Source organism: Durio zibethinus, chromosome 18 (assembly GCF_047325235.1).
Source record: "Durio zibethinus cultivar Kanyao isolate XHJ-2024 chromosome 18, ASM4732523v1, whole genome shotgun sequence".
In the NCBI taxonomy this organism is placed as follows: Eukaryota; Viridiplantae; Streptophyta; class Magnoliopsida; order Malvales; family Malvaceae; genus Durio; species Durio zibethinus.
Window position 1 is genome coordinate 8,208,049 of NC_143179.1, and position 17,476 is coordinate 8,225,524.

The following is a 17,476-nucleotide window of genomic DNA, read 5'->3' on the forward strand; positions in this document are numbered from 1 at the left end:
GACTCTTTCTTTCCGTCTAACATTTTCCATTACCATTCTTGGACTTTCCAGAAGAGTATTCTTTCTGGGCCCATGAAATGGGCTCAGTGGAAACTAACAAAGCTTGGGTCAGACCTTCAGCCCATGTAAGGAGCCACCCAAAGGACCCGAGGCAACCACGTCTATGAAAGCAAAGGAAATATTTTACTGCTAAGATTTGTTTTCACTAGCTATAGGCTCCACAAATTGATAGTTAGCAAATATTATTTACTAATTAATAAAAATGAATAACTTTTTCATTTATACTTCTAAAGTAATAGTTCATTGTTTAAACTTGTATTATGAGATAATAATATACTAATTCGGTAGTAAAATTTTTCTATTATAAAATTTAAAATTTAATTTAATTAATTTATGTAATTATTTTTAAAAAATTTATATTCGATAAATATAAGAGTTTAAATTTCAATACTAATAATTTTTTTACTTATCCTCAAGTTACATCCTTTTTTTATACAATTTTATTTTATTACAACTTTACTATTTTTTTCTTTTGCAATTTCACATGCACTTCAAACATATGGCTTCCTGATTTTGTTCACTTCTTCCTCCATGCATGCATTTTATTAAAAAAATTGGATCATAACTGTGGAAATTTGATATTTAAATCTTAATTTCTTGGCTTTATAATTGAAGTGGTAAGAAGGGACTTTAAAAAAATTGTTGGTAGGAAAATTTTCGTTCCCGGGCTTTGCTTGATGTCCTGAAAAATGGGCTCAACGGACAAAACCAAGCTGGGTTGAGAACCATGGGACCGCCCATGTAAGGTGGCATCGAGATCCGAGTCTCTGTTTGTAAACACACGGCAGAAAAGGAGATCGTAATTAACGGAATAACGGCTTTTTTGTTTTAATGGTTTATTGTTTTTGTCTTTGGGGTTTTTACAGGAATCGGTTCTGCTTCCAGGGCATTTTGACATTAAACTGACCAAAACCCAATGGAAAGACGGAAAGAAAAGAAAAGAAACGAAAGGAAAAGATTCCTCAACGAGGAAGGCAACACAAAAGAAAGCAAAAACTATAGTCTATACCCAATGAGAAAAACTCTCTTTCTCTCTCTTTCTTGCGTTGCTTTTGCTTTACAAATGTCAACAACCCACCCAGGTCACTCAGTCAGGCCTTAACCCCCTTCCTTCCTTTGACATGGAAATGCAAATCCTTTTTTTATTCTTTTACTCAACCGGGGTTGCGTGTGTTTTCACCTACTATTATAATTAAAGTGTAAAAACAGCGAACAAAATCCTGGAGCTTTGTTGTAGTTTGCGGGACGACCCAACCTAGAATCCAATGCACCCCTCTCTCCCTCTCTCTGAGTCTCTGTTGCCCATTACTAACCCTGTCTTGTTGACTTACCGTCGGAGAGTTGAGTCAGCTTAGTAGATTTTGTTTTGCTTTATCTTTTTTTTCTCTCTCCACCGGGGTGTGTGAGTGCTTCACTTTCACTTTTGTTTTTGTTTATAAATCGTTGCTTTGCTCGCTCTTGTCTTGTGTCTACTGTCTATGGTGTCAACGCTTACAAAAAGAGCAACCATAGGAAGTTTCATGCCTCCCTTCCTCTAAAACCTTTTACTTTCCTCTTTTTGCTGTTGCTTTCTCTTTTGTTTTGTTTTTGGGCTATTTCAACTTGTCCTCTTTAAAACCCAGAGACCCACCCAGCTTCAGTTAACGCTCTTGCACTCTCAACGCTTCCCCTTCAGCTTCCTACCACCAGGTACTTTTTTCCTTCTTTGATCTTCTTCCATGTCAACGTCATTTCTGCCTTATTTTTAATCAAGCTAAAAGATTTTTTCTTCATGGGTTCTGTCAGGCTCTTAGTTTTATTAGAATTTTTTATATAGTAAAAAAAATAAAAGACTATTGCAAATTGATGGTATTTAACGAAAATTCTTACCCTTTCTGTTTTTTTTTTTTTTTTGAAATTTCCCTCTTCAATTTACTCTGCATTTATTGAAGTGAAATTGAGTGGAGCTAACTTGTCCTCCTGTTGGACCACTTGAAAAAGGAGCGAAATTTCTTTTGGACGATGGTTTTTTTTTTTTTTTTTTGTCATTTTTGTTGTTCTCCCCAAGTGGTATGATGTTGTCACTTCATTAATAGTAGTGCTATTTTTCTACCCTTCTTTACCCTACTTTTTCCAAGAAACTAAATTTTCGGTGTTAATAAGAGAGAAGAGACTAGGAAAAAGCCTCTTAATGCTTTCTAGTCAAGTGGACCTTTAATGTCTATGTTAGTTAGGGTGTTAATTTTTCTCTAATCTTTAATTGATGTGATATTCAAGCCTTATTTGCCTTGTTTCATATGTTCTCTTTGATGTGGATAGATTTGAAAACAAAATGCTTTTTGATTCTTTTGTTTGACGGTACTGACAATGTCCTCTATTAATAGTGTTGTTATCATCTTTTTGTCATTGCAGTTAATTTTTTTGAAATAATTTGCCAATGGAGAAGCTATTGGCTGTATTTCAAGGCCATCTAGAAAGAGAAAGTTGCACCAAGAAGGCAATGATATGATGGACTTCTCCTTGGATGAGCTTACTGAAGACCTCCTAGAAAGGGTCCTTTCATGGTTACCAACCTCAACGTTCTGTCGCCTTAGTTCAGTGTGCAGGAGATGGCGGACAGTTGCAGCTTCTGAAACTTTTAAGTTAGCATGCTCTAGGATTCCTTCACGGGATCCATGGTTTTACATGGTGGATCCTAATCGTAATCAATCGGTTGTCTTTGACTCTGCTGAAAGAAGTTGGAAAAAACTCAGTCATCCGCCTCTCCTCTTGCATAACTTTAACTATGACTCCATTCCAGTTGCAGCATCTGCTGGGCTTGTCTGTTTCCGCAATAGGTCTGGCGATTACATTGTATGCAATCCAGTGACAGGCTCTTGTCGTGAACACCCTCCAGTGGATCCAGACTCTCAAGATCGATCTCTTCATGCTGTTGCAATGAATGTATATTCTAACTACCATGGCTCATACAAGCTTGTCTTAGTCTCTGGTGATCTTCCAAAGCTTTCATTCAAAGTTTATAACTCAAGCGCTGATTGCTGGGAAGAAGAGACTATGTTGAGGAGAAAAGCTGATAATTGTTCGGAATTTGACTCAAATGATGATGATGCCACGCACTTCCTCAGTAAAGCTGGAAACGTAGTGGCGACTATAGTGGCGACTAACATGCAGAGAAGCCCATCCAAGCAGTATTCTTCAGTTATTACTCTTAAAAATGGTGAGGAGATTGTTTATTTCCTCAGCACCTCCGGGACGGTTGTGGCTTGCAATCTGACCCACAAGTATTTTTCTGAATATCCCAGATTGTTGCCCGTCTTTTATGAGCACTCCATTGATGTGGTGGAATGTAAAGGAGAGATGTTGATTGTTGTGTTATCAGAACTTTTTGAAAGTGCTAGCCTTAGGGTATGGAGATGTGATGAGAAAACCAAGACTTGGAATCAGATTGCAGCAATGCCTCCTGCGATGTCACACGAGTTTTATGGCAAGAAGGTAGACATAAACTGTGTTGGGGCTGGTGATCAGATATTTATCTGTTTAAGCTCTGCTGAGCTTTGTAGTTATATTCTTTGTGATCTTGTGACTAATGATTGGGTTGAACTGCCCAAATGTTCTATGAATGGTGAAGCCTTGGAGTTCATGTCTGCCTTTTCATTCGAGCCAAGGATTGAGGCTTCTGTATGAAATCATGGCGTGGAGTGAGCTACGTTTTTAAGGATTTGATGATGTCGTCTGTGATCCATCCTTTTTTTTTTTTTTAAATATTTTTTCTCAGTCTTCTTTTCTTCGTTTATTTTGTTCTTTCTTGTATTCTTTTAGTATTTATTTGTTCTCTTATTTGAATTGTTTAAGCAAATTAGCCCACAGAAGTCGGCAAATCATATTATGATGAAATTTGCTTTATGTATTGATGAGATAATGCTATTAGACCATTTGGCTGCCATATGCAAAACTTATAGCCTTTTACTTTGAATGCTAATGTCTTGCTCAACAAATTTAATTACTTTCTTGATGCAGTTGGAACTTTTAAAACTCAAACATATAAAACTGATGGGAAAGACTCGCTGGTTTTCCTCAAGAATCATGTGAAAAATGTTTGTGAAATGTTAATGGACCTTTTGTGCTGTAATGGCATAACCATGAGTATTATCTTTGTCTCTACTTGCATTAAGCCAACAATATTTCATAAACAAGCCAATGTTTAGATCATGTTCTCCAAGCTGCATGCATCTGAGAAAAGTTGTCTAAACGTTTAATTGACCTTTTACTTATGTTAGCGGCATATGAACATCTCAGTTGTGCCACATTGGAGAAAAAATGAAAGCCCTTGGGTTCTTCTTCTACTTGAAACTTTTCTCCTGTACTTCATATGGGGAATACAGAAATGGAGATTGTGGACCAGGAAGCATGGTATATAAGCATGCGAATGTCTATTCCAGCATTTCTTTGTGAAGGGGATCATGATGTTTCCCCCATTGTCTCGTCAAGTTTCAGATTTCTGTATGATTACTACCACCATCCCACTATTATATCTGTATCTTTCTTGCTTGATATGGTAGATTGAATTGCTGTTGCGCCATTTTTGTTCAGCATAGAAGACTCTTACCTCTACTCCATAGTTTCTTTTTCTTTTTTAAATGCCTATGCTTATAATTCATAGGTTGATTGGTTCTAAATTCAATGATGGGTAGGTTTACCATTGCAGGTTGCAGCAGCTACTGTGCTGTGAATCATGCCATTCCTCTGATTAACTTTTTTTGAGTGAATTCCTCTGATTAACTTTGAGTGAAGCAACTTGTTAACTTACGGTGTTCATTTATTTTTTTAATCGAAGTACTATTAAAAATGGGCCAAGTTGGATATTGTAAGGTTTGGATCCCGAAAGGCACCTGACTTCACAACCCAAGCCGGATCAACCAAGCCGATATTCGCCCCAATGGACCATTCCAGCCCACGTCTCTAAACCCTGAATCGTGGCTTAATTCTCAGCGTATGTTTTTAGAAAGCCATCAACGAAATTGTAGTGGTTTCGCGTCCATTTCCACCATAGAACTTTTTCCGCAGATTTTCTCTCCCACAATCCTTTTACCAAGCACACAATGGAGTTGGCTACCTGTTCAATCTCAGTCGCACAACAAAACTTGCTTTCTCCTAAGAATCTCACAACATTAACTTTCCGCTCTTATAAGTATCCTCAGAGAACCAGTTTTCTCAATTTTCAGTCTCGGGTTCCACGGCCGTTTTCCAATGGCTTTAGTTGCCGGGGGAGCAGCTTCGGCTTCACTGACAACATTACCTCTAATTTCAATTACAATTATAACGTTAATAATAAAATATACAGAAGGGTGGATTCTTGTTTGATCATACCTCCATCTGGAAACAGGAAACCACACGCAATCATCAAATTCTTAGGCGGTGCTTTCATTGGAGCTGTGCCCGAAGTTACTTACAGGTACCCATTTCTCTTATTTCCATTTTTTTAATCAATATAAGGTGCTTGGCTGATTTTGAGTTTGGGTTTTTTTAGTTACTTGATTGAGCTTTTGGCAAAGGAAGGGTTTTTAATAATATCAGTGCCGTACAATGTGACATTTGATCATGAACAAGCTGCTAAACTAGTATATGAGAGGTTCAATACTTGCTTGGACAACATTCTTGCTTTTGGATTCCCAGATGCTGATCTTACTCCTGTTGATCTTATTGACCTTCCAATTTTCTCAGTTGGTCACAGGTAAGTATTTCTAGGTGGTTGTTTGCTTTTAATGTTTGTTTAACAATACGTAATTTTTTTATGCTTAATAACTAAGTCTATTTGATTTTTATGATTATTGCAGCAATGGTGCTCTTCTTCAAGTACTTACAGGAAGTTATTTCTCCGAGAAGATACCAAAGGTTTGGTTTTTCTTTGTCTTTTTCCAGCAGTTGAAATTTGCTTCGCTGATTGCAGGTTTTAAAGGAGTTGATTATGGAAATTAGTATGTGTAGGCAAAATGCAGAATTATGAATTTTTAGATATTGTAATTTAGAATAAGTTAAGCAATTCCTGGAGTGTGACAAAGAATGTTATCTTTTTGTGGAAGGCTAATGCCATTATCTCATACAACAACAGGCCAGCTACAGAGGCGGTGCCATACTTTGAGCAGGTAATTATCTTTATTTCAAGGGGATAGGAGCCCAAATTTTGATAACACTTACTTTAGGGTATAGTTTAGTCTCCATTCCTAATTTGTTAATATAATCACATTGATATTCACCATGTCATAGTCCTTATCATGTTTATTTGCATTGCTTCTTATGCATATTAACCATTTCGTGTGAATAACAGAAGGATCCAAGCATAAATTGAAGGTAAATCTTGAACATATGTTGGACTTGCATAAACTGATTAGTTGGTTGTCTTCAATGGTTGATTCCTTTATTAGGATTAATACTATATGAATGGAGTTGGTTTCTTTAATGAATTGAGTGCAAAAGAGATGATGGCAGTTATTAGTTATTATCATGTAAAGTTATTACCAACAATTTTTAATCCTGTCATGTGTTGTTAATGAGACTGCTTTTCTTGGGATCAACTAAAATTTTTTGTAATGTTCTTTTGTTAAGCGTTTCACAGTTTTGCTTATTAGTTGATATGTTATCATCCTGAGATGTATTATATTGTTTGTAAGTTTGCAGTGACTTTATGAATCTCATTATTTGTTGCACTGGTATGTTAATCTAATGAACCATATGAGACTAAAAGTTGTGACAATACTCTGCAGTTTGGTCCTCTAGTTAGGCAGATGATGCCAATGGTAGAAGCATCTCCAGTGTATTCAATGGCTAGGAGTGCTTCAGGTAAATTACATTCAAACTCTTGTCTCTTGCTTGCCTCCCCTCCCCCCCCCCCCCCCCCTTCTACCTTCTTTTTGCATTGCAGTTGTGTTGTTTTCATGGATTCCAGCAATCCATGGTAATATCTTATTAATATGGTGCTATTCTTCAACTTAGTCTGTTGTCTGAACCATGGAACAATGCCTTCCCTTGTATTATAACCATGACTTTCCTATGAGTAGCCTCTGCTTTCTTTTCATGCCTTTATTTGGATTGAAGTACCAATTGCTATGGTATAGCTGTGATAAATTCATCATGCAACATGATTTTAGGATGGGCGTTGTTCTTAACATGCATACACCTTAATCTTTTGTATACAAAATAATGATTTTGGATTTACTTTGTGATTGCTAACATTGCAGATGATGCGTGGAAGATATTTATTGACACAGCTGGAGCAATGATACCTGACAGAGACCAGGAAGCCCTAGTCTCATTCACCAAATTTGTTGATCAGTTGCCCTCAGTTTTTGGTCAGGTATTTATCTGTCTGTTATAAAGTTGTCTGAGATAATACATGAAGTGGCTAAGTCCATTTCATCTTAATTGTTCTTGCTTCTCTCTGTCATGCAGTGTTAGGTTATTGAATTTAGACTTTTCTAGTGGATAAGAATTGAGACTCCAATTTGGATTTTGTAACTAAAATCTTAGTTGAGCAAGTATCAATATATGTATAAGGAAGGGTAAAGGTTTAGGATAATAAATGGTGGTTTGCTATTTTGAATATAACACTTTTCCTGCCTGATTTTTTTTGTTATTTTGAGACTCTCCTAAACTGGCGGCCTGTAGTTTTTTACCTTAGCATTGTAATTCTGTTTCTCTTAGGTCACACAAGGGATATTAGAGTTCAAGCCAACACCTTCAGAGAACCGTGAATGTTGTAAGAACAAATACAATGTCCAACACACACTACTGGTATGTAGTATGGGCTTTCTATTTCATTAATGAGATAATGTAGGTGGGTTTTGTGTTTATTCTGGTGAATCTACTTTGTTTCATAGGTGAAGTTCAACTTTGACACAATTGATGAAACTGATCTCCTTGAAGAGACATTGAAGCCTCGTGTGGAGTCTATTGGTGGGACGCTAGAAAAGGTCCAATTAAGTGGTAACCATATAACACCATGTGTGCAGGTATTACACACAAACTTCATCTCTCTCTGCCTCCCTTAGTTTATCCCTCTGTCCTCAGCTGTGCAGAGAGGATTGGTACCTTTCGTATTTTGGGTTGCCATCTTCATAGCTTAAGACATCTTAAGCTTTTATGTTGGTGATTTAATTTACTTTGCCTTATCAGGAGCCAAAATGGCAAGCGGGCTATGTGTACACTCCAGCAGATGCTATTGCTCAGGGACTTAAGACTCTCTCACTGAATGAAACTAAAGTGCTCTCTAGAACGATTACTGATTGGTTCAGACGTTTGGAAGACTAACTGCCAGAGTTCAAACGATAGTTGATTCTGTGTAGGTGCAGTTTATTGAAAAAATAATCAGCGTATAGAAGGAATTAAAAATCAGACAGCTCCCTTGTGTAGCTCAAGCTTAATAAGCTTTCATAAGAACCAAAAAGGATAGAGGAATTAAACTTTAAGACTAAACACCAATCGAAGAAACATATAAATTGAAAGCTTCTTTCATCTGGTATGCTTTGAATTTCATTACCTGAATCGGTTCTAGGTCTCTTCCTGATCCATGAAACCAAGGGAAAAGTTGTATGTATAGCTTTTGTATATATTATTTGTAAGTGCGTGTGCACTCATGAAGACTACTTTCCTTTTTGCATCTCTAAAAACAAAGCTCAATTAGAATCATGCATTTATTGACTTTATATATATTTTTTCCTGTGGGGAGGAACGGGAAGAATAAAGAGACAAGCGACAGGCTACAATTTACGACCACCCCGCAACAAAAATTGCCCTTTTGGAAACGGAAAAAAATGCCACCTTGCAGAAAAATTTTGATCACTGTAATTTCTCTCTTTGGTGGCATTTATGAAACAACTAAAAAAAAGAAATTTTTCATAGTACTGTAACGGAAATGATGTGCTCTCTAAGCGGCCTATGCAGCAGCCTTTACTTTCGCAATCAAGTCTGCAGCGTCTTGGACGGTTGTTATGTCCTCAGCTCCACCTTCTCCAACTGAAACTCCAAATTGTTCCTCTAAGGCCATCATTATCTCCACGTGAAATGAATTGATAAACCATTGTCTGAGTCAGGTTTTGTTTTCTGATACAATATTATCCAATTATGAGACCTTTTTTTTTCTAATTTTGGCAAAGAGGAGTATAATAATTTGAAGAATCTTCTTTGTGAAGGAAAAACCAGGATATGCACATGTCGCAAGAAACTGAAAAGAGGTTGTAATAAAAACAAATGTGCACTTGTCTTGAAGAGATGTACCGTGTCAAAGGGAATCAGCACCCAGATCAGCAAACTTGGTTTCAGGAGTCACCGTGCTCACATCAATCGACAACTGCTTAGCAATGGTGTTTTGGACAGTTTTCAATGTCTCAGGTTCAGCCTAGCCAAAGCCAATATGTATCAAGATGATGAGCTTATTGGCAGAGTATTTCATGTGCCAAACAAAAAAAAGGACATATATATATATATATATATATACGAGTTAATTAATTAGTTCCTTACAAGAGAGCATAAAATTGCAGTCTTAAAGCAGCTAGATCGAGTGGAAATTTTGTTTGACTCCTTTGAGAATTGAATCTTTGGAATAAGCTTTAACCCATTAAAGACAGGACCTCCCTACAATACAAATTTGGTTCAGTGATCTCAGTTATTCACAATGCACCAACTTAAAAGGGGTAATCACTTACAATGGTAGTTAAGTTTTTGTGCTGAGAAATAGATCCCCTGGCTCTGGGAATTGTAGCAAGGGTGGCCAATGGGCATGCTGAGGTCGAAGCAAAAGCAGCCATTTGAATCTTGATTGACAAATTAGAATAGAAAATTTTGTAGCCTCAAATTAATGATATATATATATACATATATATATATATATATATGTCTATCGTTTTGCGAAAGATTAATCAAATGAAGTGAATTGATGAAGAAACTCAAACGTGTTTATATAAATAGAGAACCTCTATAGACAAGTCAGAAGCTGGTCGGGGAGTTACATGAAGAGCTGATGATGATTCCAATGTTTTGATTTTGTTTTAGGGTCCTTGGAATTGGGCGGTAACTTCCGTGCATGTCGAGTGTCAGCTTATGTACGCCGGCTCAAAAGTAGTCCGGGCATAACGTTATTTTTGCTCAGCTCTTTTTTGCTGGAAAGACAAAATCTCTCAGGAAAAGTATAGAGAATCCTCGTCAGCCCTCAGCCCTGCCCCTATCTTCCCTAATATGTTATAGAATTTGAAGAACAGTATTCGCAGAGGCATAAATAGAGATTAGGTCTGTTTGCAACTGGATTTTCGTCTGCATCAGCTTTTAAAAGAATTCGGTCCCTCAAGCCGAAGCACGATAACATTTGACCTGTTGAATCAATACGGAGAGATCAATTTTAGGTTAATTTAGCATATTGAAAGCATTTTTACTGTTACTCTCGATACCAAAATATAACACGATCATATTATCTTGAAATAAAATCTCAAAATAATATGAAGTTTTTTTTCTTAATCATTCTAAAATTTTTTAATAAATTGATATAATATGTTAAATAAAATCCATATATTTAATCTAACTAATGATGCATCTCTATATATTCAAATACAAACCATATAAAAATAAAAAATTATTTCATAAGATCTTATTGGCCAACATTGTCTCTGATGATTAAGTGATCTTTCTCATTTGATCTTCTAGCTTTCATAAAACTAAGAAAACTTATAACTTACTCATCTGTGAAAAAAAAGTAAAAGAAGAATGAGCAAACTATAGCTCAGCAAGTATAGGTTCACACACCTTACTAGATCAAGCATTTTTTTTATACATATCATATAGATCATTTAAAATATTCGTAAAATCATAATGTCAAAACATTTCAAAGATCATATTTCTATCAAACATTTCGTAAATTCATAAATCAATATAAAAACATGTCAATTCATAAATCGTTGTAAAATATACTACAATTCAAATATCATAATCAAACCAAATCATGGATCAATCATTAAAAATTATCATAAATCATCTTTATATACAAATCATGGATCAATTTTTAAAATCATCATAAATCATCATTATTATTAGTTTATCATTAGCTATGATCATTACTATAACCTGTGACATTGGTCGTATCGATAATTTCATCCTCATGATCATTGCTAATTATTAGAACCCGCTAGCCAGAGCCTTAGGCTAACTACTATAACCCGTTAGTAGGGTCGTATGATCATGTCTATGCTAATTACTATAACCCGTTAGCCAAGGTCGTAGAACTAGTTCTGGTATCAATGATCCCACTTCCCAGAGAAGTTAAAACGTAGCTATCATAAAATCATTTCTTAAATATAAATTATTTTATCATTTCATTCATAAGCGTGATCCATCATTTACATAGCAAAAATATAAAATAATCATATACTTGGTCCTATTTTCATATATCAAAAATAATGAAATAAAACATTTTCTCATTTAGAAACATATATGTATATATATTATACACGCATAGGTTCGAAAACAAAAAAAGTGTATGAGATTTTACTTACCTCTTTTTCATTTCACTACTTAGTTTTTCTTCCTAAATAATTAACGGCCTATTAAAAGTAATTTCAATATAACAGTAATTAATCAACCCATTTGAGGTCACTTATACCAAAACAACTAAGTTAAAACAAGAAATAACTCGAGTAACTAATTCTGACAGTCTACGCTACTTTCACTAAAATAATCATATCTCAATTCGGAATTAAAATCTTTTTAATGCGTTAGAAACTAGATTCGACGAGCTTTTTAACCATATATGACCCATCTCGTGATTCCTTGTGGATTAATTATAACAATTTTTGCAATTCATGTCATATGTTGCTGTCAGATTGCATGTATACCTTCTAACAAAAATTACACATTTATTTATAAGAAACTCAAAATTCAATTCCGCTTATTTTGTTGGAAAGTAGACTTAATATGCTTTCCAAACATATATGACTTTATCTGTAATTTCTTGTGTAAAAGTTAAGACCATTTTCGTAATTCAACCCTAATACTGCTATCTTACAGTTTGTATATCTTTAAATAAAAATTAGGCTACTCTTCATAAAAAAACTCGGATTTGATTTCTGTTTATTTCATTAGAAAGTATATTCAACATGCTTTCCAATGATATATAATAATCATAGCAATAATCTATCCATTAATACAAAATTTTATTTTAATTCTATTACAAATCATAGTATCACATTCAAAAATAGAATTTCTCTTTCAATCTTTAAAAACTCAAATGTCCTCAGCCTTGAAATTACATTCAATAATCATTAATAAAACTTAAGAATATAAAATAAATAAAGCCTAATAATTTACACAAAGATCACGAAGATTAATGAAAGATTTCATAGTTTTTTTTATTTTTCTCTCAAAACTTTAACTTCATATAATAGCAATCAACATAATATTTTTTTTCTTAAATAAAAAGAGGGTATATACTTATCTTTAGGGGATTAACTTGATTGTAGCCTCTGATTTTTCATCACCAACTTGATTTTTCATATTCTCTAACCTTAAGGAAGGTGAAAAATAAGAACTCTAATTTTCTTTTTATTTCTTGCTAAGTTTTTTTCATTTAATACCCTAACTTTTTTTTTATATAAATTAATCTTTTGATAAACTGATGGATTTTGATATTAGTTTAACCCAATTATTATTTGGGTTGGGTTATCACATTTACAGTTTTACTATGGTTCCTCTATGGTAAAAATATGTAGCAGCAAAGTTGAAGTCACGGTACTCATTCGAGTGAAGAAAGGATTGCCAGAAAATTCCACAGTAGTGCTAGCTGTTGAAGCATTTTGTCATGGATAGCCCATTTCTTCCTTGAATGCATGCATGCGGCTGTCTGATATTTTGTTTCTGCACGCATGTCACCAGCAGCTCCTATCATCTGCTTGCATTGAAGTGGATATAAAAATTTCACATCCTTCCAATATTCCACACCTCAAATACTGATAAAAACAAATAAGAATAAGAGTAAAAAAATAAAAATTAATAAATAAGATTTATAGAGATCGTGGACTATTCAGAGAGACAGTGCCTTGGCATAGAATTGGATTGGTAATGCTGGGTTTTTATTGGCAGGGGGCAGCAACTTGTCGCTCAAAACCATAACCAAAGCTGTAATAAAAAGGGGTCCAAAAATTTGATGCGATACTCTCTCTTTGGGTTCTAGAAGAGAGTTGTGTAGCGTACTGTTGGTGGCAGATTGAAAATGGATTAATGGTCCCGCCGCCACCAACCCCATCCCCATTTATGGCGGAAAGTGACCATACACTTTGGACGGTAAATGGAGGAAAAAGAATGTGAGGGGCTGCATCATCTGAGAAGACGCAATACCCCCTCTTTCCCTCTAAATTCAATAAGTGACAATTCAATATTTTACGACAATATCAAGTGGAAAATGGATACAGCTGGCGTTATAAGTAAATAACACTGGAATATCTGCATGTGTTGGGGAAGAGATAGGGCAGGAACAGGGATTTAAGCCATTCCTAATGGCATTAACCGTTGCATGTATTCTTTTACCAGGATCCTGTGTGGTCAGCTAATATAATTCAATTTTTGGAATTAAGTAACTTAAAATACAAGTAAAAGAAACAGATAAAACTCGAAAAACGAAGAGGATAATGCAAATTACGTAGTGAATTCAGATTATAGTGTACTTGTCAATTGTCAATATTTTCAGTATTCAATTATTACAGATATATAAACGAAAAAAAAGGGTAGATTAAGGCATGATTTGAAGAGAGGCACGCAGGCCTTTTTCAAACCAAACGGTTTTGGAATTATTTTGGATCGAGTATGGTGGGTTGTCATTACTTGTGAGGTTTGCATTCATTTGTTGTTTATTGGAGTTTTGTTTTCCCATTGTTCATGAAGTAAATGAAGATAAAAGCTCCTGAGTTTACAGTAAAAGAAAATTGTTGTGAACTATGAACAATATGGTGAAACGGGCAGTTGAATGAAGGGAGAAGGGAAGGGAAGGGAAGGTGCAGGCTTTGTCGGCGGTGGCAGCTGCCAAGTTGTTGTCCCTTTCTGTGCATTCCCACATGGCAACCTGCCTTTGATTGGTGCCTCAAAGCCCTAACTATGTGGCATCCTTTGTCAGCAATTCTACCCACCCTCAGTGGACAAAAGCCGTTTGATTATAACCGGTCAGATCATGCCCATCATTTCTTGCAGGCGGTCCCACCCCATTCTTAGGCAATTGGATAATCAATTCCACCTTCATGCTCAGGGAGGGTAACAGAAAAAAAAAAAAAAAAAAAAAAAAAACTCTGCTCATGCAATCACCTAAAATGCAAACCAGCAGCCTTCCAAATCTATCCATATCTCAAGAATTCAAACTAGCAAGCAGTAGTAAAAGTTTGTCTGACAGTCTGCTTCTCACCGGTTTCTCCATGCCATTCCAAGCTATTTTCAGTTTGGAATTGTTTGGCACATACAATAATCCAAACATTCATGTCACTTTGAAAACAAACCAAATACTCGTGAATTTAATTTAATGATAAAAGGGTGACTGATTTTTGACGTGATGATAGTAAAAATTAACGTGGTTCTAAATTCAATCCTATGAAAAATTCCTTAGATGTAATTACCGTTTGTTCAGATGCTCAACTTTTCACGCAATTGAATTCCCCGTTTACAAAGAGAAATGCAGACAATTGTCAATTGTTAAGGCTGAAATTGTGATGCAGATGGCAACGCATGAGAAACAGTAAAGATGCATTATTGACTTAGCATACATTTATTAGTGAAGTTAATTGAAGGGGGCCAAAGAATTACTGTAGTAGGAGCAACTCACGATCGATCCCAGAGAGAGAGACAGACAGATAAAAGAGAGAGCAAAGAGTAGCAGACCTGTTTGCTGCGTGGTAACGGCTATCAACTGATTAGCCAAAAATAAAGGAAAAAACAGTGGAATAAATATTTCTGCTCAAGAGAGAAAAGCCTTGTTTTTATCCCCTAAAATGTGCGGAGTGCGATAGGTAAGAGAGCTGTATTGTTGTAAAAGGGATAAGAGGGTAAATGATATAAGTGTTTTACAGGGATAGTGGCACTGGTGTGAATGGAATCCAAAGGCAGAGAGAGAGAGAAAGAGAGAGAGAGAAATGGAATCATATGGGGATGGTGGGTAGGGGCGGCGGTGGTGTGCTGTGTAAATGTGATTCGTTGAAAGCTATCTTTTTCATCTGAGCTGCAATATATGCGCCCGAAGGGATTGGTGGAAGCTGGATTTTTCTCATCAGAAAAACAGAAACCCTCTTCAAAGTCATATACTATTTGCATATGCATCTTTATCCACTTCACAACAACAGGCCCGTGCTTCTCTCTCTTTCATGGCTCTCTCTCTCTCTGTCTCCATATTCATTACTCTTCTATATATATATATATATATATATATATTAATTCCGTTTCTATTCTAAATTTTATTTTTATCTTAGCTATTATTTCTGTCTGTTCAGGACTTCGGGTGTTAATTACATATAAGAATGCCCATGGTTATATATGCATGTGACATGTTTGTTTCTGTTGTGTGTTCACTCTATTTTCAGTTCTTCTTCCCTTGTGCTTAACTTGTACGGATTTATTAATTGTTGCCAGCATATAATTATCTTCTTTTGGTTTTTTTTTTTTTTGCCATTTTGTTGTGTATGTAGTCCGATTCAATTTTGGGTTAAGACATTGTTGAGTAATGTTCATTTTGTTCAAGATGTTAAAAGATCATTCTCTCATTTAGCATAGAGGGAAAAAAAGAGACGACATTTTCTTACAGTATTGAAACATTAAGATTGAACATATACAACTAAGTCAAGGATACTGATCCAGCAGCTTAGGCATTCAGTTATCTTATGCAAAGATAAAGGCTTTAGATCACAAGTTCTTGGTTCAGTGGCTATATATTTGCTATATCTCCTCTTAAGTGGGGAGGTGCAAGCCTAAGATTCAAATCCTTCTTGGTTTTGAATTTGATTTAAGTGTCTGTGTGTATATATGTATATGCGTATAAAAAAATGCTTAAGATTATTCTAAAGTAATCAGGTTAAAATACTTATAGTAGAAGGTACTTTAAAATATCAATTGGGAGTATCTAAATAGTTTAGAGTATGTTGTGCTGTGCTCATCATGAAAATTTTATGGTCTTATCTGACCCAAAAGTTCTTATAAGTACTAGTAATTCAAATTGTAGGACAAGAAATAGTATAATTAACACAGCAAATATAGAACACAATCTTTTTGTAAAGTTTTTCATGTCCTAGATTGGTTTGAAGCTTCATAATTCTCTCTAACTCTAACCAGACAGATGCTACATTTGCTGCCTACACGTACAACAATTTACCTAGATGAACAAACAGTGTAAGTTTCAAATTTGAATATATAAAATGAAGTGTTAATTCTACACATAACTATCTATATTTCACACTTTCATAAATGTATAGTAGCTAGCAGCTGATTTATTTATGTTGACAGCAGTAATAATTTCTTTTATCTAGGCTTTATTTTCACTGTTATTGGTGCCTGAAAGCTCCGATAAAAGCCGCAGAAGCCATGCCTCTCGCTCTGCCACCTCCAATTGGAGCAACTAAGTTGAAGTAAAAAAAAAGGTTTAGTGAAAATGGCAGCAGCAAGACTGAGGAATAGTTTTATAATCAATGGGAAAAAGCAAATTAGTACGGTATGGAGCATTCCTGTCTTTAAGTTGGTGTAGAATGCCTTTACGAAAGGTCCGAGTTCTCTGTTTCATGAACTGACTCAATTCATGTCCAACAATTTGATGTTAGGCAGAAATATTGGAATTTTTCCCTTTCTTTTTCCAAATATAAAAGAGGAGGTTACATCAGTAATGGAGATTCTTCTGTCAGTCTCTTATATTAGGCTTTTGCTGACGTTTGTCATGGCCTGGTCCCATTGTGCTTGTAGACAAGGTGCCAGAAACACCCATTCATTCATCCTTTTGCCTAAAATGCCCTCTGGTTCTGAGTTATCACCGGTAAAAATCAAGACACAACCTGCCAAACATTACCTATGAATTTCACTCTCTTTTACATCTTCCTAAATCCGACCTAGGAGTCAGAGGCTGTCCCCCTTTGACATAATAAGGACCAACAACTTAATCTTCCACTGTGATATATTGAAGTTCATCATCATAATTTTTTTTACTTCTTTTGTCATTTTTAATAATGCAGGCAACACAAGCATAAGAAACCAGTGTATTATGAACTGAGATTGATCATGCAGGCGTGAAATAGCTACAAAAATTGCTTTAACGATTCAGTGAAGTTGTCTCCTATATTTGTCTCAATACAAGTCATCGAAATTTATCAGAATAAAATCAATAATTTAAGTCTGTACTACTTAATCAACTAAAAAAATTTATCTGATGCATATAATCATTATTAAA

The 17,476-nt window shown here is 35.3% G+C and overlaps 2 protein-coding genes across 2 annotated transcripts; both read left to right on the forward strand.

The window, feature by feature from the left end:
- The first annotated feature begins 932 nt into the window (after window positions 1-932).
- On the forward strand, window positions 933-4,295 carry LOC111300393 (F-box only protein 13-like). Its single transcript, XM_022896034.2, has 2 exons — window positions 933-1,749; window positions 2,452-4,295. Exon 2 carries the CDS (start codon window positions 2,545-2,547, stop codon window positions 3,721-3,723), a length of 1,179 nt encoding a protein of 392 aa, XP_022751769.2. The 5' UTR covers window positions 933-1,749; window positions 2,452-2,544; the 3' UTR covers window positions 3,724-4,295.
- Window positions 4,296-5,047: 752 nt separating this feature from the next.
- Window positions 5,048-8,678, forward strand: LOC111299224 (uncharacterized). Its single transcript, XM_022894299.2, has 9 exons — window positions 5,048-5,491; window positions 5,567-5,770; window positions 5,874-5,931; window positions 6,120-6,182; window positions 6,801-6,876; window positions 7,275-7,390; window positions 7,738-7,827; window positions 7,914-8,045; window positions 8,209-8,678. The coding sequence occupies exons 1-9, from the start codon at window positions 5,139-5,141 to the stop codon at window positions 8,341-8,343; spliced, it is 1,227 nt and encodes a 408-aa protein (XP_022750034.2). The 5' UTR covers window positions 5,048-5,138; the 3' UTR covers window positions 8,344-8,678.
- The last annotated feature ends 8,798 nt before the right edge of the window (window positions 8,679-17,476 follow it).

What these genes read in the sequence shown, in the direction of transcription:
- LOC111300393 (XM_022896034.2), top strand. Translation starts at nt 2,545, where the DNA reads ATGATGGACTTCTCCTTGGATGAGCTTACTGAAGACCTCCTAGAAAGG.
- LOC111299224 (XM_022894299.2), top strand. Translation starts at nt 5,139, where the DNA reads ATGGAGTTGGCTACCTGTTCAATCTCAGTCGCACAACAAAACTTGCTT. An exon ending in CGGTGCCATACTTTGAGCAG is followed by an intron (nt 6,183 to 6,800) that starts GTAATTATCTTT and finishes AATACTCTGCAG; the next exon opens with TTTGGTCCTCTAGTTAGGCA. An exon ending in ATGTCCAACACACACTACTG is followed by an intron (nt 7,828 to 7,913) that starts GTATGTAGTATG and finishes TTTGTTTCATAG; the next exon opens with GTGAAGTTCAACTTTGACAC.